The sequence below is a fragment of the Leptonychotes weddellii genome, chromosome 9 (assembly GCF_054177405.1).
Source record: "Leptonychotes weddellii isolate Sample4059 chromosome 9, ASM5417740v2, whole genome shotgun sequence".
Lineage (NCBI taxonomy): Eukaryota > Metazoa > Chordata > Mammalia > Carnivora > Phocidae > Leptonychotes > Leptonychotes weddellii.
In genome coordinates, this window is record NC_138377.1 from 91,450,255 (window position 1) to 91,474,137 (window position 23,883).

Here is a 23,883-nt window from a genome sequence, read left to right on the forward strand (position 1 = left end):
ATAGGAAGTTTCCAAAGGAACATGGGCCACATGGGCCACATTATTGTGAAGGGCTCCATACACGTGGTATCCATTCCACTAAGCATTCAGCTTAACTGTAGCTGCCCATTTCTAGGGGGGTGGTCATGTTTGATGCTGCTTAACCCATGGCAGGGATGCTGGCTTGGGTTCTCCCCTTTGCCCCAGGAGAAACTACCTGACTGAAAGGTGGTTGCCTAGGGCTGAAGACAGAGTGGCCCCCAGCCGGTCCAGGAGTCCTCCTTGTGGGGGGACAGCTGCACATTGAACATACAGCCCTGGCACCAGTCACTCGTGTTAGAGAGACAAGACAGATGGGCTTGAAGCAGAAATGGCTGCCTTGATTGACAGGTGGAATTTTAAAGTGAGATATTCACTTACCATGGTTAAATTATTTCAGCTTCTCTAGAGGGGTGTGTGTGTGTGTATGTGTGTGTGTGTGTGTGTGTAGTTTTAAATAATTCACAGTGTCACTGTGGCGCATTCGACATGAACGCCTCCACACAATTATGCAGTTATATTTGTAAGACAGACTAAGAATAGAAGAAACCGAACGCTCCATTTCCCTCAGCCCCACACCCTCTTAAAGAGAGAGAGGTGAGTCCACAGGGATGTATCCAGGGTCCATCCCGTGCAGGAACTGGCATCAGAACTGCGGAGTTTCTGGGAGCTGCTGAAGCACTGGTGGGGAGGGTCAAGAACGGGGAAGCCACACGACCGCCTGCCCCAGGAGAGTTTACAAGTACCCGGTGTCTCTCTGTGCAGACGAACGCGTTAATGCTGTAGACGTGTCTCCCTCACCCTCATTGTCTTGTGACCATGAGTCCTTGAGTACAGGTGTGCAAGGCTGATCTGTGCTAGATTCTTGAAAGCAAGAATAATATTACTCAAATTAAATTTCTAATTTCCTGCCATTTGACGGTTTCTTCCTGTGGCTCGCGCCGTTCTCAGACAGTGAGCAGTAGCCCAATCGGAAAAGAATAAATTATTTTTGTCCTGCCTTTTTTTGGTGGTTGTTGTTGTTTTTTTTTTCACCTGTTGTATTTCTTAACTTCCAGGTGTTCCAGTCCAAAGAGGTACCTGAAAAGACCTCATCACCTGAAGAATCGATAAGGATGACGAAAGGCATCACCATGGCGACAGCCAAAGCCGTGGCCGCAGGGAACTCTTGCAGACAGGAGGACGTGATCGCCACCGCCAACCTGAGCCGGAAAGCCGTGTCCGATATGCTGACGGCTTGTAAGGTAAAGGCCTTGGCGTTGTTTTGGGCGGATCGGTAATGCTCGGTCGTGACTGAGTTTTTGGGTTAGCCTGGAGAAAGGGAGGGGCCGGCCACATGGAGAAGGGAGCAGCTCGGTACCTTACGCTCGGCAAGTAGACGCGTGCTGGAGGTGTGCACACATCTGCCCAGCAGGGGCGGGGGCGGGGGGGTGACTCTCGAGGATAGTTTTAGGTTTGAGAGGGGATGGCGCTGGTCTGCTGACTATCCCTCCCATGTTTCCTCTTCCTGAGTAGGCAGATTCCTTCTTAGCAAGGGCGTAGGGGAGGCCACTCTGACAGAGGCAGAGGGCCTGTGGCATTTTGTTCCTGGCCCTCTGAACGAAAATTGCATCCCGCTTCTGCCCGACCCCTTTCCTGCCTCCGTAGGTCAGCATTCTGTGCTAGGAGGGGTGCTGCTGTAACTGGGTGAGGACGTGAGTCGGAGGAACAAAACAGAACCTTGGGAAACTGCCTTCTTCCTCTCTGTGCCTAGATGTTTTGCAGAAACTCCTCTGATCCTTGGCTAGACAAGCGGGGTGGCTGTCCTGAGCCCAACCATGGTGAGGGAGCTGGTGGGACCTGAGTTTTAGAAGCTTTATTTCTCTATCTCTAAGGAAAGTGAGCTGTAAGAGCCCCCCACCCCCACTGAGCACCCCACCCCAGACCTTCACCCTTCTGGGGACAGCCATGTCCCAAGGACTCTGGCTTCCGCTCAGTGATGGATTGATAACCCCCGACCATGGTGAGCAGGTGGGGATAAGTCACAGAAGTTACAGAAGCAGCTGGGGTCTGAGGAGACGGGGCCATTCTTAGTGGTGAAATCAGTTGTGTGGGAGAGCTCGTGCAAGGTCCAACTGATGGCCTCTCAGGGGATCCTCAGGGCAAATAGGATGGGTTCGAGGTAACTGGGTAGTGGGAGGGTGCGGCAGCTGGCCTGAAGGGATGGGCGTGTGAGGGCAGAGCGTGGGGGGGCTGGGGAAAGGGGAAGAGGGTGGCAAGGTGGGAGGGATGCTTTCATGGGGGGCCACGTGTGCTGGGCCAGGGAGTTTAGACCCTCCTGAGGCCACGGGTATTTGCAATTAGGATTGCAGTTGGGATCTGCCCTCTCAGAAGTGACAACTCCCAGAGGGGTTACCGCCTCTGTCAGAGAATAATACTTACCTAGCAGGATAGGCCTGAATGCCACCATGGTGTGCATGCAGGGCGCCTCACCGTTGTGGAAGGCTCTCCTGCAGATTCTGTCTTTTGATCCTGGATGGGAAGGGCAAGGGGAGTGATTTGATGGATGATGAAACAGGCTTGGCGAGATTACATGGCATGACCATGGTCACACAGCTCTTTACTCTCAGAACTAGAACTGAAACCAGGTCCTCTGGTTCCATGGCCCGCCTGTTTCTGCTGCCCATGGCCTCCCAGCCATTAATGCTTAAGGACACTGAGGTTGATGAGTGACTGGTGCTTTGTCTCCATGTTACAGACATGAAACAAAAAGGGGAAATTAAATGGATTAAGGTGAGACTGGAAGGTAGCTCAGATTTTCAAGTCTGTTTGTAATGCACATAGCCCCATTCTCAGGGGAGGAGGGCAAGGATCCAGGTACAGGCGCCATTTGCCCAGCGTCTGCTCCTCTCTCTTGTCCTGCCCCCAGATCAGGCCATCCTGACTTGGCAGGACAAAATAACAGCCAGAGCTTCATACCTCAAAGCCAGACTTGGATGACAAGAGTCAGTGCTGAGCCCTGAGACTGCTGTTAGGATAGGACTTACTCAGCCGACTTACTGACATTGGCATTTCCTTCGGTCCCCTTCCTTTTGCAGAAAGAAATGAGGCAGCTTGCCAGAAAGGAATATATAGAAAACCAAGGGTATTGAGTGGTGGATCGAAAAGAAACCCTTAGATCCAGGCAGAGGGCCAAGTTGCCCTGTTGGAGCACTGCCTTTGGGGCTGAGCAGGGTGGCTAGGCCAAAAATGGAAGTGCAGTAAGTTACCTACTGGCTCATTTTCAGAGGATTGCATTAATTCCTCAGGTGGAGAAAGGGCTTCCCTACACCCTAAATTCATTCTCCTGTCTGTTTCTTGGTCTTACTTTTGTGTGCCTATGTATGTCTGCATTAGATACAGTACAATCAACTGTTACAACTGATGTCATATGGCTGTTTCTATGTTGGGATGAGTTATTATAACAGAGTCCTTAATGACCACTAATACTCTGTGAATGAGTATAATCTTACCCTATTATCAGATATTTAGGTTGTCTGCATTTTTTATCTGTACTTTAAACTCTACTGCCATGAACATCTTTGGGCATACCTGTTTTTTCTGTGCTTTGGATAATTTCCTTAGGCAGGACTCCCAGGAGTAGAATTAGTCAGATGGTAGGACATTTTGATTCTTGCCAGATGGCTCTGCCAAAGAGTTCTGTGAAGTTAAAGCCGCCAGCGGTGGGCAAGAGCGCCCACCCTCAGTCCCCACACAAGTCTAAATGGGGGTCTTCCATGCTGCCCACTAGAAGTGACATTTGGTAGCATCATAGCCTGTGTCTTCCCCCAGACATGGGCTCCGTCCTCACACTTGGAGACAAAGGGGAGCAAGAACGAGTAAAACACGGTTGTGGTTATAGGCGTGCCCATCAGTCCTCAGATGGGCAACACTGAGCTCAGAAAGGATAGATGATGGCCACTCAGATGATCCCCACCCCTTCTGGGATGTGTTGGGGGAGCAGGTGAGGGGTGAGCCCACAGGAGTTCCCACCAGCACTCCCCAATCCTCGTGAGTGGAACAGACAGGAAGGCTAGTCACTAATCCCCTCCACTTTGACTTTTTATCCTAATGTGTGATTCATATGTGTGCTGATTTGTGATTTATTTGCAGTTTTCTCTTTTATATGTTCTGGTAAGCTCCAATTTCTTTCCGAAGAAAGGCTGGGAAGGGTTGCCCGATTTAGCAAATAAAAAATTGGGTTTCTCAAACTTATATTAAAAATTTTGTATTGTTTATTAAAAATTCAGATGTAACTGGGTTAACTGTAATTAATCTGGTAACCCTGTGAATGGGTGTGCCATCCGGTATATCAGGAATGAATGAAACTGACAGGTCACAAGTGCAAAAAAAAACACAGGATGCTGTATTAACCATATGACCTTGTTTGGTTATCTCACCATGTATAATGTGAGGTGAGTTAGTTCTGGCCCCTCTGAGGGCAGTGGGGAGCTTACTGTCTAAAGTTTCCCAGGAGCCAGAGGGCCCCGGGTGGGAGACACTGTGAGGGCAGGTCAGGCCACAGAGTGAGGACCTGAGTGTGATCAGCCTGTGGACAGAGAGGGGCTCTGGGACCCCTTAGGCTGCTGGAGAAAGGCAGGCAGACCCCAGAACAGTAGATCTCCTGCTGTGAGCCTTAATCATGAATCTTTCCTGAACTTTTTAGTGCATGTGGAATTTCTTACATTTCAGTAAAAGGGGGCAGGGAGAAAGGAAGAAAAGGGGACCTGATTCCTGTGCTTTTGTCTGGCTCCAGGGCACTAAAAAAGGCAAGACACAAACCATTGTCTGAGAACTTACTGTGGAGGAGAACATGGAGGAGGGCCACCTCCTCTATCCAGGGAGTCAGGAAAGGTTTCTGAGGGCGAGGCAGAGGGAATTCCAGAATTGAGGTCTCATACCTATGGGTGCAGGGCTGCTCTGTGCTACTGGGCAGTTGACCCCCCTCACCCCTTGGCCCATTCACCAACTGGCTCTTCCTGTCTTAAGATGTCAATGTTCCTTTCTCTCTCCAGCAAGCATCCTTCCACCCTGATGTCAGCGAGGAGGTGCGCACCAGAGCCTTGCGGTATGGGACAGAGTGCACCCTCGGCTACCTGGACCTTCTCGAGCACGTCTTGGTGGTGAGGAGGGGCATCGGCCGGGCCAGGGCTGGGGAAGAGCTAAGTCAGATGCAGCCCATGCTTTCCTCGGGAAAATACCTCATAGAGCACTGTGCAGGCTCCCCTTATGAGTCTGGGGCTGGACTGAGCTGGAAAGTGTCCAGCATCGCACTACTCCAGCACACTGAGATAAAAGAAGGGTCTAGAAGAAGTTGTAGTTAGCATCCAGGAGAGCCAAGCTCTCTCTTTACACCAAAGAGGCAAGAATAGCATGCAAGAGGGTGGGACAGGCAAAGCCACCAAAGAAACAGTGTTGGCAGGTCCTGTTAGGAAGAGCCCAGTCCATCCTCCGAGGACAGGGAAGGCTCCAGAAGGAGCCACACCGGGCTCCATGATAAGGAAAAACATCACCAGTGCTGCAGGTGACCTACCAGCCTCTTGTGACTTCCTCCAGTCCTTGAATGAATACCTTAGGCCACACTAAGAATGCTTCCCTTCCTCTGATGTCTGGAAATGCCCACATGGAGCTGGGAAGGAAGGCTGATAGGGAGGATGCCAGTGGGGGGTGAGTGGTCATGGCTACGGGCACTGTCCACCCAGGAGCCTCAGGCTTGCACTGACAATCCCAGTTCTTAGGGTGGCTTGGCTCCCTGCAGTCCTAAGGGCCAAAACGTGCACATCCGAAAAATATATTTGCTGTATGTCTAGCTCTGTCGAGTCCCGGAAACTGCATTTAGAACATGGGAGGTCTGGGGTAGGCCCTAAGAGAATTTGTCCAGGAGTCAGAGACAACCCCAGAAGAGAATTGATGATGTCCCACATTCCATCACTGTTTGTTCTTCCCAAACCTATTTAAAAAAAAAAAAAAAAAAATTCAACAGGCCACAGAGAACCATAAGCCTTTCATCTGTGGGGCACTGAAGTTTTTCATTTTGTCCTTGCACTACCACGCGAGGCTAGCAGGGCAAAGGAAGTATCCAGAGAAGTGTGACCCCTTGGTGGAGGTCACCCAGCTACTAGGACAGACCTGGGACCAAATCCCAGTTCTTACTATCTCCAGCCCTGTGTTCATTCTAGCATTTCACTGCCACCTTAAAATTAAATTACCTTTGAAGGGAAGGAAAAATAAAATAGGACAAAAACAGAGAGGGAGGCAAACCATGAAAGACTCTTAACTATAGGGAACAACCTGAGGGTTGCTGGAGAGGAGGTGGCTGGGGGGATGGGGTAACTGGGTGATGGACTTTAAGGAGGGCACTTGATGTGATGAGCCCTGGGTGTTGTATGCAACTGATGAATCACTAAATTTTTCCCCTTAAACTAATAAGACACTATATGTTAACTAAATTGAATTTAAATAAAAAAAAATTTTTTAATTAAATTACCTTCTGATATGAAGCATTTTAGGTCTCCTAGGGAGCAGTACTTTTATTCTTCACCCAGGTTAAGCATGGTCCATGTGAAAGTGTATCTTCTGTGAGAGGAGGCAGTCTGTGGTTACTAACACTGAGTTCCCAAGCCTGAACTCTTGTGAACAGAAAGCAGTGTATTGCATGAGAACCTGGAAAAGAACATCTTAGCTGGTCAGCATTCACGGGCATGAGCCTCTCCAGCCAAACCCACTTTCTGTGTTAGAACATAGTTCAAGTGTTCAGTCTGTGAGCATGCTTAGCAGGAAAATGAAGCCAACAAGGCCTCCAAAAGGTGTTTTTTCTTTCTTGGTGGGACAGTAGTCTTAGTCACTTAGAACCTTGTTCTATCTGAAAATTAGAAATTACAGCAGAAACAGTGGTAGGCTTAGGTTTAGAAGCTGTGTGTCCAGATCCCAACTCTGCCACATAAGTAGCCACGTGACCCCTGTCTGATCCGGACTTGAGTTTCCTCAGATGTTAAACAGTGTAAGGAATCAGTGAGGGTGTCGGGAGCCCGGGGCTCTGTGGCTGCGCTCAATTTGCTGCACACACTTCATTGAAATCTGCCCACACGATGCACATTTCCCGTCTTGCTTTCTGTCTCTCGCCCTTTTTTCTTATTCGTTTGTTGGAAGGGAAGTGATACTGGAATTTTCTTATTCATTCAAATGAGGGGTCCTCGTTTTACCCCTTTCCCCCAGCTCCATTTCTGGGGTGAACAGTATTTCTTCCAGCTTCTGTGTCTGGATCTGTGCAGGGTTGCTAACTTACCTGGAGCCTGTAGGTCCGGGCCCTGCCCACGCAGCCCTCAGGATGGCGCTGTCCACGTTGGCTCTTGAGCCATTTAACAGGAGTGTCTCCGCAGAGAGGGCCACCTCCAGCTGTGTATCTGGCAAACCCACAAACCTGGATAAAAAGGAGGCAACAGCCGTTAGGGTGTTCAGTGGAGTGAAGATCTCTCATTTCACTCTCCAGCAACAAGAAAACTTCTGTCTGGGAGAGGAGTTCTGCCCTCATGAGGAGGGTCAGAGGCCAGTGTTCAAGAAGTTTCCCCAGCGGGGAAGAAAAGTGGAATCTTCACGGGGTCCTCTCCACGACCTCAAGCCAACTTTAGACCCTTTGCCACTATCTGAGAACCAGGTGCCACATCCACCAAAGCACTTCCTCTCCCCCGACCTCTCCTCTCCATATGCACCTTGTTTGGGCGAGGAAAAGACAGGGCTCCAGGAGGGGTGGGTATGTGGTTGGCCTCTTTGCCCAAGAAGAGGCCAAGGGATCCAGTGCCTCCATGAACATTAGGGAAGATGTAGGAGCCGTTCCCAGTCCACACATTCAGAGACCCCAGCTTTATGGCCACTTAATTACTATGTCAGGCATCAGCCCTAAGGATCATCATCAGGTTTTTCTCCAACAGAAAAAAGGACACTCGCTGCATGGAAGCTCCACATCGCGTGTGATTGGGGAGGTTTAACTGCGGGGGCCAGAGGTTGGCAAGACGAGGAGCAACCACTCCCTTCTTTTTCTGGGCCTGCCAAGAACTTTATAGCAGATGTTATTCCCTGGTGGCTGCTCATATTAGTTGATTGGTTTTCTATTATGTATTTTTCCTTGTATTTATTAGAGAAACAGGACTTTTAAGCCTTATTTGTTGTAAACTTGGATGGTGGATGTGTCTGTTAAAAGCCTGTCATCTGAGTTTCTTTTCATCTTTCTATACAGTCATCATCATTGTGACCCTGGTAGAAAGAGAAATGTCCTGTTTCCCCATAGCCGTTTTGAGGTACATGGTATGAAGGTAGCTAGAGCCAAAATGAAATCATGAATAGAAGAGAAGCTGAATGGCACTGAAAATTTCACAAAACATGCAGGATTTGTCTCATCTTTTGCAAGGATGTTTTTGTCCCTCGATGACATGTGCTGATGGTTCTGACTTCCAGGGAAATACGAATGAATTAACATCATACATTTATTTGTTCACATACTTATTTTTGTCTCTTTTAAAAAGCTAGTTGTACTCTTTGGAGGTTATTTTCTAAGAAAAATACAACAAGAAAGCAAGCCTTTCCAGGGGATTATCATAACTATAGGAAAAACACAAGTTCGTAACTGAAAATTGCAGAAGCCCTGTGATGGTATTCTTGCACCCACGCTGTGGACAGTTTTGGTTTTCTTGAGCCTACAGCTGAGAATAAGGTCATGTCTCACATTGTTAGCCCTAATTCTTCCTCCCAGGCAGACTGGGAAGAAATCTGGGCTAACATGAGGCCAAGAGTAAGGAAGATTGTATGCCCAGGAGCCACAAGACTGCAGAGGCCAGCGCTGGTGGAGAACCCAGCAAGAAATAGGGAAAACGGAGACGCACAAACAGGGAAACTCACGTTCATTTCAGATGCTGAGATGAACTATTTGAGGGTGATGAATAAAGAAGCAGTTAAACTAGTGATTTTCACACACACACACACACACACACACACACACACACACATGCACGCCCCATCCTGTTCGCCTCTTCATGCTCTCATCTTCGTGGGAGGACCATGAGTAATAGGATGGCTACAGCATCTCCATTCTACAAAGAAAGTCAACCTAAATCGAAAGTGTAACGCGATATCTTAGGATAGTCCTCTTGGATCTCTTGTAAAGGTGACCTCTTGTTTTAATTGATCAAAGAGAACTAGTAAGATTCCTGGAAGCTGAAGAAAGGCTAGATCATTGTCTGATTCTTACAAAAGGAGAAAGAGAAAAGGTAGAAACTAAGGCTTGGAGACGGTGTCCAGCAACTTTACAGAAATAAATTGAGGTCACTTTCAGGCAGTACCAGGAGGTTCAGGGATCTTCTTTAGTGAGCTGCTTTTCTTAAATTTAGGCACATCAAAATGTGGGGGAGATTATGATGCTTTCGCTTTGTTCAGGTTAAATATCTTAGAGCCAAAGATTCTTTTTTTTTTTAAAGATTTTATTTATTTATTTGAGAGAGAGAGAATGAGAGAGAGCACATGAGAGAGGGGAGGGTCAGAGGGAGAAGCAGACTCCCTGCCGAGCAGGGAGCCCGATGCGGGACTCGATCCCGGGACTCCAGGATCATGACCTGAGCCGAAGGCAGTCGCTTAACCAACTGAGCCACCCAGGCGCCCAGAGCCAAAGATTCTTAACTTTTTTGGCTGATTTGTATATTTCAGTTTTTACTTCAGAAAAGGCTTAAAAATATGGAAAACCGTATCAATATCCGTATGCCCACCATCGTTAATTAATTAATTTTGTTAATGTTTTGTCCTATTTGGTTCAGATCCTTATTTTTAAAAAATTTAGATATATCAATAATTTTGTATCAGTTATCAATCCCATTCTCCTTTTTTTCTCTAGGCACAAATAGCTATCATAATTTTAGCCTCCTTAGACCCAATGGAGCTGAAAGTCCATTTCCTGCCTCCCACTACCATCATCAAAGAAACAGCAGTGCATATACACAAAAGTTCCGTAAGCTGTTAAGAGGGTCCCCAGACCCCAGTGCCCAGCTGGATCCTTTAGGAATTGAGAGACCAAATCAACAACCCCTGCTTGGGTAATCCTTTCCTTTGGAGAATCCAGTTAGCCATCAACAAATAATGGGATCCAATTTAGGCAGAGCCCTGTCCCTGCTGCCCAGGGAGCTGCTTTCTGAAGCTTCAGACATGCCCACTTGAGCAGTGTTGGCCTCCCGAGTTTGCCATTTGCTGGTTTGTCCTAGAGGATTTTGCAGGGCAAGGGGCAGCCACATTGCCTCTGCAGTAATCACAGTTCAATATTGCTGCTCAACCACAATGTGAGATCTTTGACAGGCTTAAAATTACCCTCGTTTCCACTAGCAGAGCTTTAATTTGGTTCTGTCTCTTGTCTGCTATTAGGAATCATGTTGACTTAATGGCAGAATAAAAATAGAACTCCTTTCCTCCTGCCTTATCTGAATCAGATACTTTACCATAGGGCTTGTTCCTTTCTCAGAGCCTGAGTACATGTAGGAGTGGTTCTCTCTCTCTCTCTCTCTCTCTCTCTCCCTCTCCCCCTCCCTCCCTCCTTCCCTCCCTTCCTCCATCTCTCCCTCAAAGACAGAAGTCTTTAATCACTCCACTTTGGTGATGTAAGTGAATTTACCCACCACACCCCTAACTTTTTTCCAGCTTTATTGAAGCATAACTAACACACAATTAACAGATATTAAAAGTATGCAGTTTGAATATTGATCTCTGAATACATCTGGGAAAGCATCACCACAATCAAAATAACAAAGGTGTGCATTACTCCTCAGAATTTCTAGGCACCTGCTGATCTTTTTGTTACTATACATTTGGTTGCATTTTCTAGACTTTTATGTAAGTGGAATGTATAGCATGGACTCCTTTTTGTCTGGCTTCTGTCACTCAGCATCAACATTTTCAGTTCCATCCGTGTTGTTAGATGTATCAATAATTTGTCGCATTTTATTGCTAAGTAATATTCCATCAGATGGATATGCCATACTTAATTCTTCACCTAATGATGGACATTTAGGTTGTTTCCAGACTTTTGATTATTGCAAATAAAGCTGCCAAGATCATTCTCTATGCAAGTCTTTGAACCTATATGTGTTCATTTCTCTTGGACAAATACCTAGATGTGGAATATTTATAAAATAGGGTATGCATTTTTTTTATGTTTTTAGGAAACTTTTTTTTTAAGATTTTATTTATTTATTTGACAGAGATAGAGAGCACAAGCAGGGGGAGCAGCAGAGGAAGAGGGACAAGCTGACTCTCCACTGAGCAGGGAGCCCAACGCGGGGCTCCATCTCAGGACCCTGGGATCATGACCTGAGCCAAAGGCAAACGCTTAACCGACTGAGCCACCCAGGCGCCCCATTTAGGAAACTTTTTTAGAGTCGTTGTACTATTTTACATTTCCTCCAGCAGTGTATTAGAGTTCCAGTTGCTCCACACCCTTGTCAACACGTGAAATGGTCCATCTTTTTAATTTTAGCCATCCCAGTGGGTGTGTTGTGGTATCTCACTGTAGTTTTAATTTACAATGCTGAGTATCTTTTTTATGCACCTGTTTACCTTCTCTGTCTTTTTTTATGAAGTGCCTGTTCAGATCTTTTGCCTATTTTTTATTTGTCCAATTATGGAACTTGTAGAACTTTTTATTTTCTAGATACAAGTTGTTAGTGTTTTTTTGTTTTTTGTTTTTTGTTTTTTTTGAGAGAAAGCATGCACGTGCAAGCAGGGTAGGGGAGAGGAGAGAGAGAATCTCAAGCAGGCTTCACGCTCAGCATGGAGCCTGATATGGGACTTGATCCCATGACCCTGACATCATGACCTGAGCCAAAATCAAGAGTCAGACACTTAACTGACTGAGCCACCCAGGTGCCCCTAGGTTTTTGGTTTGTTGTTGTTGTTGTTGTTGTTGTTGTTTTAAATAGTTTCTCTTAGGGTGTGGTTTGCCATGTCATTTTCATGACAATGTCTGGAGAGGGAGGCAAATGTGTGTTCTTAGAAAACAGTGCTGCAGAGAGTTGAAACAAAAAGAACAGATAGGACTTGAAAAAACAGAAAAGGAAAACCAAAATATATCTTATATCTCAAATAAACATATAACATGAATTGAATGTTTCTGTTTGCACAGGTTATCACATTATTTGTAGGGTTATATCCCAGTATAAGGGGAGGAAAAATAATTTTCTCCCAACCCTTCTGAGTTCTTGCCTATGCAGTAAGGCAAATTAACAAGAGAAAAACAAATTTATTAACTTGTGTACCTCATGGATACATGGCAGATATCCGGGGGAAAAAATGAGTAACTGTATAGGTGGCCTGAGCCACAAGCTTAAATACCATCTTTAGCTCAAGAAAAAAAAAAGTGTGTAATTGGCTGGGCGGACTAGTGATGGGAGGTTGGTTACCAAGAAAAGCCCAATAAAGTAGGGTAAGGTGGTTATGCAGCTTTAAGTCTGTGCCTTCTCTACCGATAAATTCTCTTGTGATAGAGAATCAACCTTCTCTTCAAGCAGGGAGAGGGAGACACCCTTAACAAATGAAGATTTGCTTTATAAATGTAAATTTCCCTTTCAAAAGAGTAATTTATACTCTGTTTTCAGAGCTTCTCCTGTATCTGCTCTTTCTCAAAAAATTAGTTCAAAATAATCCTTATACCAAAGAGGTATATTTTGGGGTGGCACACTCTGCTACCCTTCACCAGCTTCCTGTTGTTCTTTCATTTGCATGCCAGATTGATTCTCTTTATAACAGCTTTATTGAGCTGTAATTGGCATATGACAGAATATGCCCACTTAAGGCATTAAATTAATTGGTTTTTACTGTATTTACAGAGTTATGCACCTATCACAATATATTAGAACATTTCATCACCCCAAAAATCTCATACCCTTAAGTGGTCATTCATTGCCCTTACCCCCACTCCAAGCCTTACACAAACACTAATCTCTTTTCTGCCTCTGTAGATTTGCCTATTCTGGACTTTTCATATAAATCGAATCACATAGTATGTGGTCTTTTGTGACTGGTTCTTTAACTTAGCATAATGTTTTTAAAGTTCTAAAGCATAAACTTCCAAGTTCATGGTTTTTGAAGTTTTTAAGCATAATTTATATTTTTGTCCTCTGAGAATCCTTACAAAATCCAAGATCATTAAGATTTTCCTGTGTTTTCTTCTGTACAGTTTTAATTCTTATATTTGGGTTTATACTCCACTTCTAGTTAATTTATGCATATGGTGTGGGGAAAGGGTCAAGGTTCATATTCTTACATATGGCTATCCAATCGTTCCATCACCATTTGTTGAAAAAAAATTATTCTGTCCCCATTGAATTAAAGACATCTTAGCACCTTTAATGAAAATCAGTTGACCATATGTGTGAATCTAGTTCTGGACTCTTTTCTGCTCCATTGATCTATACGTCTGTGTACCAATATCATATTTTGATTACCACTACAACTCATATACAGTCTTAAAATCAATTAGTTTAAGACTTTTAACTTTGTTCTTTTTCAAAATAGTCTTAGGTATTCTATGTGCTTTGCATTTCATATATATTTTAGTATCATCTTTTCAATCTCTTAAAAAAAAGTTTATTGGAATTTTCACTGGTAGTGTAGGGGAGATTTAGGATAATTGACATCTGAAGAGTCTTCTAATCCATGAACATGGTGTATCTCTCCATTTATTTAGGTCTTCTTTAATAATTTCAACAGTGTTTATAGTTTTTAGCATTCAAATCTGTTGTCACATTTAACACTTATTTATTTGAGAGAGCGAGAATGAGAGAGAGTACATGAGAGGGGGGAGGGTCAGAGGGAGAAGCAGACTCCCTGCCGAGCAGGGAGCCCGATGCGGGACTCGATCCCGGGACTCCAGGATCATGACCTGAGCCGAAGGCAGTCGCTTAACCAACTGAGCCACCCAGGCGCCCGGTATTTCATAATTTTTATGCTGTTATAAATGACAGTGCTTTTTTAAAATTCCCAATTTTTATTGTTATATATAAAAATATAGTTGATGTTTGTATATTGACCTTATAGCCTGTAACCTTGCTATACTCACTTATTAGTTCTAGAAACTTTTTTTTTTTTTACAGATGCGTCAAGATTTTCTACATGGACATTCATTTTACTTACGAACAAAGTTTTTTTACTTCTTCTTTTCAGTCTGTTTGCTATTTATTTTTTTCTTGCCCTATTGCACTGTCCAGGAATTTTAGTACAGTACTGATAGGGATGTGAGACCAAACATCCTTACCATATTCTTGATCTTAAGGGGAAAACATTCAGTGCATCATTTACTATGAGTCTCCCCATCATGCCTTTAATACGCGGCTTATTCTTGTTGTCTTGACCACTGTGGATAAACCAACTAACCAAAGAACAAGGCTTACGGACCACTTAGCTTTTCAAACCATGAGCCATAACCATTATTCACTTGGTGGCCTTAGAGCATGCATTGTTTCAGAAAAAAAAAATAGTACAAGCCTTTTACAATTAAGTGGTGCCAAATGCCACCATTTGAGTCTAGAGCAGTGGTTCACAACTCATATATAGGTTCACAACTGTATATGAGAATCACCTGGGGGACTTTTAAAAATCCTGATGCCCAGACTCTACATCAGTCCAATTCTGTCAATATAGCCCTGATGAGTTATATATTAAATTACATATGAATTTATACAATCTTACCACCACTCTCTAACAAAAGGGCTGTTACTATGCCTATTTAATAGGCAATTTACTTAAACTGAGGCTTAGAAAGAAGGTAAGTAACTAGACCAGGGTTTCAAACATAGTTTGACTCTAGAACCTACACTTAACTAAACCCCCTCTGGCTGTATTAGAAAATAAAAGACACCTAACCCCTTCCCTGCACCTCTCCATGGTTCTATTGTTGTTTTGGAATTGATCCATGAAACCTTCATATTAGGACTTATCCCAATAGTATGTTGTTCTGTTTTTACTCATCCATTCATTTGTTCACTCATTCTTAGGTTTGTACTGAGTGCTTTTTTTTCCCTAAAGATTTTACCTTTAAGTAATCTCTACACCCAACGTGGGGCTTGAACCCACAACCCTGAAATCAAGAGTTGCATGCTCCACCAACCGAGACAGCCAGGCACCTTTATATTGAGTTCTTAATATCTGCATAGTGATATGTGTAAGTTCAAGGGTGAGAAAATAAGAGCAGAGCAGCTGAATCCATAGAGCAGTAGCAAATATAAATGTAAAAGATTCCAAGAGGAAGGAGAATGGGGATAGATGCATGTAAAGCGATGCTCAAAAATCTTTGACTAATCAGTTCAAGCATTTAATATAATGTCTTCTATGCACTGGTGTGCCTGGGGCTGGCACAAATATAATCCCATTAACTACCCCAACCCCAGATGTTTTTTTACCAACCCTTTCTTAGAGTTCTCTTTTAGCTCTGGGGTCCAAAAGACATCTTTTCCAGACTCCTTTTTCCATACTCCAGTATGCTACCTGGCCTAGTGAAAAAGGGTATGGGACACCAAGAAGGGAATAACATTTAGTGAATGCCTGTTGTATTCCAGGCATCGTGCAGGATGCTTCTCCTCTGTTATTCCATTTTATCTTTATGCCGGTCCTGAGGGATAGGCATTACCCCAGTTTTACAGGTGAGAAAACAGGTTCTGAGGGGTTCAGTAATCTGCCTGATGTCATAAACCAGGAGCAAGTGAAGCCAGGTGTGATCACAGGTTTGTCCAGTTTCAAGGCCCAGGCTCTGTCCCTGGCTCAGAGGCTTCAAAATTGTCCATAGAGAGACAGCAATTGCACTTTCCTCCTGAATGTTTTAGCATTTCTAAATCTGAAGGTTACCACTGTGAAACATGGCAAAGAGATACAAGAAAAAGAATGTTGGAAGAAGACTTTCAAAATTAGAAAGGAGCAAGATGGTTTCAGTCAGAATATAAATTTGTGGTGAAGGTCTCATCCCATTTCTTAGTTCCATTCTTGAGTGATTCGAGAAGAAATCCTCACAGGATATCCTATAAATTGGAGTGGGCATTGGATATCCAGTATCTTTTTTTAATACCATAAGAAAACAAAAAGCAAAGAAGAAGTTTAAAAAAAACCTTTGAACTAGTTTGAAAGAAGGAAAATCCTCAGGACCTCTCCCAGGAGAGCTTGCAGTCAAAACCCTGGAGATGGATTGTTCCTTCAGGAACAGTTGGCAGTTGCTCTCTTGGGGACTTTGTCTCTAAGGCCCAACTGGAGTCACCTATTTTTTCTGGTCCCACATTTGTTTTATCACAAGTACCAGCTACTTGTAACCTCAGGCTTTCATGTTCACTCAGATTGTTCTTACACTGTGGGTAATTTTTGTGTACATATGTTTTGTGTACAAATGAAAGTGCAAATAAAGGACGAGTAAGGACCTCATCTCACTTATGATCTTAGGAAAATGTGTCAGAAGGGACCTTAAAGAAACTCCTGGTTCCCAACTTTTCATTTCTCACGTGAGGAAACCAAAGGCCAGTGAGCCTTACGTGTTTTCCCCCAAGTTCCGAAGTCACTTGGCGACAGAGTTGCAACTTAAAACCAGGATGTCCGACTCTGTGTCCACCAGTAAGAGTGTGCTTTCTGTCACAATGGCTACCATCTTTCATATGCGTTTGTCTTCATCCGTAGATTCTTCAGAAACCAAGCCCGGAACTCAAGCACCAGCTGGCTGCTTTCTCCAAGCGTGTCGCCGGCGCCGTGACTGAGCTCATCCAGGCCGCGGAAGCCATGAAAGGTAGGCTGCATTCTCTCATGTGGAGCAAGTACAGCGAACTGAGTACAGTCTCAGTACAGCGAACTGTACTCATACTGCACAGCCAACCCAGGCCCTTTCTTGGCAAATGCAGTCCGAAGGAATACAGTGAGGTACTTTTTTTTTTTTAAGCAAATGGGAATAGAGTTAGATTTTCAAAGTAATATCCTCCCAAAGCAAGGCTTTTTTCCAATCTTTGCATTAAGTACTTCTTCTTAAATGGTATAGTCCATCTGGAAGTGCTCACTTCTCTGAAGGGTGTCGCCATTTATTTTTATCTGCAGTTTCCTTCATCAGAATATTTATCCTCATTCAGATAACACACTTCATGTTTAGGAAATGATGCCCTCTGGGTACATTGTTTGCACACCCCTTCACGGTAACATTAGAAGCAGTCACCTCACCAGAGGTGAGAGAAATTCAGTTTCCCTTCGTTTGAGTTGAGGTGAATGGCTGTTCTCCAGGAGTCCCAAGAGAAGAGAATGGCAAATCTGTGTGGTCAGCAGAGTCTCAAGTCTCTTGAAAATAGTTACTTGCGTTCATGAGGTTTAAGTGAGAAGTTAGAGTAAGGCTCGAACTGGCCTTGGACCATGAGATCCTGATTTTTGAAGCTATCATTGATGACCACTCCTGTGCTAGGGCTGTGTACATAACTGACTTAGAAAAACAGGAGCAGACAGGAGCTCCCCTGCACCCAGCTGATCTCTGTGAGAGCTAGAGAGAAGATCCCTTAGCACCATGCAGCTAGTAGGCTTCTGGAGCTTCCCTGCATGTCACTCCAGATACTGTTAGTAACGAAGCCAGTGCCCTGCAGTCACAGCTACCAAGAATGACCCTCTTTGGACTGATTTTAGGAACAGAGTGGGTGGATCCAGAAGACCCAACCGTCATTGCAGAAACAGAATTACTGGGGGCCGCAGCGTCCATTGAGGCTGCCGCCAAGAAGTTAGAGCAACTGAAGCCAAGAGCAAAACCAAAAGTGAGTGTCCGTGTGTGGCTGCTTGTCTCATGTCACTGGGTCTTCCTGTGGATGGCTGTGAAATGGAGCTCGGTGTGCCACAGGAAGCTTTATCTCCTTCCCTGTGGTTAGACTCAAAAGCGGCAAACTTGTTCTCCCAGCCCGGCCCCTTTTCACAGGGTATGGAAAAAAACCCACGGGTGGATCCTTCAGGTTAACCACCCAGAAAAATACCTTTGGGTATCCAGAGGAAGAACCCGGGCATTTACAATCTGAGTTTAGTTCTGTTCTCTATAAAGCAGGTGTTGGATACTTATTATGAAGAATCCCTGTCCTGAATGTGATATCGTCACCCTCCAATTATCTGGTTTCCATAATGTAATGCAAATAGCAATGCTGGGTCTCTCCTTTTCTTAAAATCAATAGAGAGGACAATGTGGACCTCAAAAATGGATCCAGTGACAGACTTTCTCAATATATGCTGGAGGCTGTGGTGGGCTGGTGTGTTTCCTCCATCTGTGTTTGTCATCTAGATAAATGTTTAAAACCTAAGATCATGAGTAGATATTAGAAACAGCCATTTAAAGAAATATTTTAAGATTGGGCAGTAGAGAGGACAATTATTACATAAAAGGACGGGGAGCTAGTGCTGTCCAGGCGCAAAGCCCAACCCTGTTAAGCTCTTACCTGTCCCTCCTCCAGCCCCATGGCTATCTTCAGTCCAAAGATGGCCAAACTAGAGGAGGTCACTGCAGGTACCTATGGCCCCACTTCCCTTCCAAGAATCCAAATACATTAGGAAGTAAAATCTGGTTTTTGCCCTCAAAAATGTTGGATCCCTCAGATTAGATATGCCTAAAATTCTGCCTTTTTTATAAGACCAAAGGATGGAGTCTGAGCACTAGAATACACCACACCTCTCAAAAGCAGAGCCTGGGATCATGTTGTATGGAAACTAGACATGAGCAGGTAGTAAATGGATGAAGCTTGGGAGCCTTCTTAAAACCATGAAATTCTTCGAGCCAGTCTCCTAATAGTTGCTCTAGACTCGGTGAAGGCAGTCTTTAAATTTCTCATCAAGATGTAATTTAAGAGTTATGGCTTCTGATTTGGGGGTTTACCAGGGTTCTCTCCACTAGCCTCTAAGCTGAGGGTCTTAAGTGGTCTGAGATTGTCCAAGTTGTTCTCAACAAGCTTAAGAACGGAGTGTGTGTGTAGGGGCGACTCCCATTTTCTGTATGTCTTTATTTCTGCTTTATAAATCAAGTTAATTGCAAATGGAAAATTACTTTGAGCTAAGAAGCAAACAACCATTGACTAAGATTTAGAGGCTTTTTGCATAGTTGGTTTTTCCTCTTCCTCATCTGATTTCACACAACCAACCTCTCCTGGAAAGCTTTCGTCTGCTAATGCTGAAGTCATGTCAATTGGCACCCTTCTGGAGAATTAGCCTGGTGCTCCTGTAACATTAGCACTTCACCAGGTCCTAAGAGCTCCTGTTTCAATCCCTCTCTCTTTGTCCTTTTGCAGGATCCCTCAGAGTTCTGTCTCTGAATCCTAGTTGCCCTCTGTCTAGCCACTTATTCACCTTAGAATTCTTAAGCTGAAAACAGAAGTCATTAGAGGCCCTGCCCCAGAGGATTGTTGTTACAGCAATTAAATGAGATAATTTAAGAACACAGTGCCTAACTTAATAGGCAGTAACTGTATCACCGTCACTGAAACTATGCTTCCGGGACTTTTATCTACTACCTCCTCGGAGAATGCCTGCAATAAAAATTATTCCATAGATCCATGAGCTGATGGCCATAGCAAAAAGAAAACAAAAGGCTCACGTTGATTGAGTACCAAGCAGGGGCCAGGCAGCCTTCTAGGGGCTTGGCATAGATGAACTCATCTGGCCCTTACAACAGGTCCACAGAGCAACCTGTATTCCCATCCCTGCTCCATCCATGCAAAATCAAGGGCACAATACCTTGCCAGAGTCAGCCGGCTTGATGGAGCTGGAAGCAGCGTATGTGGGCTCTGGGTGGCAGGGTCCGTTCATCCCAGTCCTTTGGGTCTAGCCAGTGTCAGAGGCTGGTGCAGCCCCCCAGAAGGGGTTTTGGGTTTGCCTGTACCGTTTGAGCTATTAATGCCTCTTCTGGGAATCTGTGCTGAGGAGGAAATCCAGAGAGAAAGAAAGCTCTGTGTGTCAGGGAAGGCTATTCCTAGTAGCCTTACTTGTAGGAAGAAGTTAGATATGACCTGAGTGTCTCCTTGAAGAAAAGTATGCGGCTATTGAAAAGAATGGTTGATAGGACTGTGTAGTATGAAGAAGATGCTCATGGCATAAATGTAAAGTAAAAAAAGAAAAACACACAGGATGCAGAATTATGTGCTCGTTATGATTACAACTCTGTAAACAACACTTGAATATGAAGGAGACAGGTAGGGGATGTACAAGGGTGACCGTGAAATTAGGGGAGGGCCTGTGTTTTAATATTTTATAAAACAGTGTTTTAAAAATAACAGCACTTAAAAAATGAGCGGTGGCTGCTGAGGTGAGCCAGTGGGCACTCCCTACCCTGCCCTAGGATCGTCCAGCCTTTGTATTGACAGTGTGGGTCTGTACACAAAGCCGAGGTCGAAGTGAAAGTCGAAGTGGACGTAACTGTTGATTTGAGCCCCTTCCTTGGGGATGCCCACTTTAGGGCACTCCCCTCTTCATGTGAGGAAGGGCACTTGGTATTTCTTGAGTGCCTGAAGATGATCTGAAGTATTACTCCACCCAATGGCCAAAGGCTCTGCCACGTGGATTATATTATCTCTAAAATCGTTCTAAAGAAACCATCAACCCAAACGATGGTTTTTGTGCCTGTCTCAGGGTACCCTCTGCTTTGTGGTAATAACTGCATGAAATAAAATACCTTCCTTACCTTTATAAAGGAATTTATTTCCCCAGTTAAAAAAAAATGTCCAATCTGACCCCACAACCAACCAGTCTTTTGTGGTGAACTGGTTCTCTCCATGCCCTTCCATAACTGAAATAAAGAACTTATCCTCAGGATACTACAAATAACATTTGCTATCACCTTCCTATCCCTGTAACTACACACGACCACACAAGCCCTCAGCATAGCGTGGGTAATGCTTTCCTTTGTAACCACGGAGCATTTACGCTGCGTTGAAGAATAGTACTGGGGAAAGGCTATGGGTTTTTGGTTTTTTGTTTAAATTACTCTGCTCGCCACAGTCTCAGGTCACCTGTTTTAAAAGTAGAATGCTCCCTGGTTTATGAAGATGATTCTGGTATATTCCCAGCTCAGGCCCTTAAAAATATAAGCACCTCTTTTTGCCTGCAATCTCCCCGATGGGAATAACAAATTCGCACTGTTGGATCCACTGTTTGCTTGGGAAGATGGCAGGAAGGCAAAAGGGGAAGGTCGGTGTGCCCTGGTGCATGTGCCTACGAGGTTGCTCGTGGCGCCGTTTCCACACGTATGACCAGCCTGTGCGCTCCCCAGACGGGTAATGGACTTCCTGCAGTACGTACGGTGCCTATTCTCGAGCCCAGCCAAACCTGGATGCCTTTGCTGCAGGCCTCTGTGTGATATGTTTGATATATTAGGTTGTTATTTAATCCAACTATATATCAAACATATTCCTACAGTGTCTTGCCCTGTCTCCGGGGGTTCCTAATATAGTTTATAAGGCAGCAGGAAAGAACACGTTAAAATCACAAGCAGATTTAGAAGACGGGCTGCTCATTCCATTTCATGATGTTATATTCCATTTTTTCTTGTAGCGTGTCAGTACGGCTAGATTCTTTTGTTTGTTGTAGAAACAAATCATAATTATGGATGTCTTCCTAAGAGCTTGGGATAATATGTGTAGCTTAGTTTTGCGCAGTAACAAGTCCTTAAGGGATATGCTCAGTGGAAAAAAATGGAAGGTTCTAGCCTGTGTTTGTGACATGGGATAAACGTCAGGACTATAACCCCTAAACACATCCAGACATTGCATCGTAGTTCTCTTTTGTCCTGATCCTCAACTTAGAAATTAGTGATTTTCATAATCAAGTTTTCTGCGAAAAATTCAAGCACAAATCAACTCTCTGCAACTTTCCCTTCCACCCATAGCATCACAACGTATAAACCGAATCAGCCATACCAACTGTGGGGATGGTGAGTCACTGGGCTTTACATAAAGCTTGCTTAGGACTACATGAATCTAGTAACGGTAATACAATGCAGACTGGACTCTGTTGAATTTCCTATAATAGGTTAAATGGTCAGTAGAGGTTGATAATATTTAGAGTAAGCTGACAGTAGCCTAATTGGGTGCAACAGGAAGTTTGGGATTATGAAACATTTTTTCTGGCACTTGGCAGCCTCCTTTGGTTGGCTTTGACCTCCTTATCATAGAAGAGACTGCAAACTACGTGTTAGTTCATTCTGATCTGTCTCAACAAAAGACTATGAGCTCTGTTTTCTAGAAAGAGAACTATTACGCCCGTAGCTCAGTCCTTTGGAGCAGAGAAGAAGCGCTCTTTTAAGAGCACTTCCGTGTGTATATAAGCAATGCCCCACACAGTTGGTGAGCCAGTGGTTTGACCAGATGGGTCAGGAAGGCTTCCCCTGGTTATGTCTAGAAGCCGTCTCCAAGTTGCTTGCAGTAAATGCATAGTGACAGGTCACAGCAGCGGCGGCGGCAAAGTGATGACAGGGAGGGAAATAGACGGTGGGAGTCCCAGCTTCCAAAGCGATGAAGTGAAGCCTGGCCCTGGGACCCTTCTCCGCTGAGAAAAGATCAGTAAGTGTGTGTCAGCAGGAGCTCTTTCAGACGGCTTGCAAGATGCAACCAAAATTCGTGCCACCGGGGCGCCTGGGTGGCTCAGTCGTTGAGCGTCTGCCTTCGGCTCAGGTCATGATCCCGAGGTCCTGGGATTGAGCCCCACATCGGGCTCCCTGCTCAGCGGGGAGCCTGCTTCTCCTTCTCCCTCTGTCTGCCACTCTGCCTACTTGTGCTCTCTCTCTATCTCTCTCTGTCAAATAAATAAAAAAATAAAAATAAAAATAAAAATCCGTGCCACCTTCCCGCAGCTAGAGAACAGTGTCTGGGGTTTTGAGGCCAGTTAAAGTCATTTGACCAAAATGACAAATTGTCATGGAAAAGAGATAGTCAGTTATCATGAATAAAGAAAAACACAGTTTAAAAGGGCCTTAAGGTGAAACCCATTCGTTAAAACAGGTGTGATTCTCTTGTTTCTTTCCGGTAACCTTGCTGTTGGCCAGTATGCTGTCCTGCTTAGCCGAGGGGATGGGAAAAGGTGACCGATGTTCAGGGAGGAGTGGGAGCCCATATAGCATTTTCTGTATGGCTAAAGGGTGTGGGCTTTCAGCTTGTCTGCCACCAGTTGCTTCCAGGCCAGGACACGTAAAGAGTGTAAAAAGCGAAGATGTGTGGGGAGCTCAGCTAGCTCATGTTCCCGAGTGACCCCTGCCAGTGGTAGAACAGCAGCTCTTGTCAGACCCTCCACAGACACGTAGAGGATTCATATCAAAGGAGCTTACGATGTAGTGAATATACCTGATCAAATATTTGAAAGCATCCCATTATCTTTTTTGTCCGTGCTTCCTAAGTAAACATGCATGTGACTTTTTTTTTTTTTTAAAGATTTTATTTATTTATTTGACAGAGAGAGACATAGCGAGAGAGGGAACACAAGCAGGGGGAGTGGGAGAGGGAGAAGCAGGCTTCCCGCCGAGCAGGGAGCCCGATGTGGGGCTCGATCCCAGCACCCTGGGATCATGACCTGAGCCGAAGGCAGACGCCCAACGACTGAGCTACCCAGGCGCCCCTTCATTTCACTTTTTTGAAAGCATGATAATCTTGAAGAATTCTTCTGCCAAACAGAAGTAGCAGTTAAAAGATCATTTCAGTGGTATTATTTTTCATCCAAACAAACAAAAAAACTAATAAAACAGTAGGTACTATGGGAAAACCACTCCCAAGATACTATTTGTGCAAGCTCGGACCTTTTCCAATGGTTGCTGCATGAACATGCGTTATTCTTTATCTGAGTACAAAGGGTGGTCTCTCC

The 23,883-nt window shown here is 44.6% G+C and overlaps 1 protein-coding gene across 1 annotated transcript in view; it reads left to right on the top strand.

Moving 5' to 3' along the window:
• Positions 1-23,883, top strand: part of TLN2 (talin 2) — a 408,095-nt gene that overhangs the window by 366,757 nt on the left and 17,455 nt on the right. The window contains exons 50-53 of the mRNA XM_081831869.1: positions 1,077-1,262; positions 5,052-5,159; positions 16,717-16,822; positions 17,695-17,819. Of these exons, the coding sequence (XP_081687995.1) occupies positions 1,077-1,262; positions 5,052-5,159; positions 16,717-16,822; positions 17,695-17,819 (525 nt within the window). The remainder of the gene's footprint in view (positions 1-1,076; positions 1,263-5,051; positions 5,160-16,716; positions 16,823-17,694; positions 17,820-23,883) is intronic.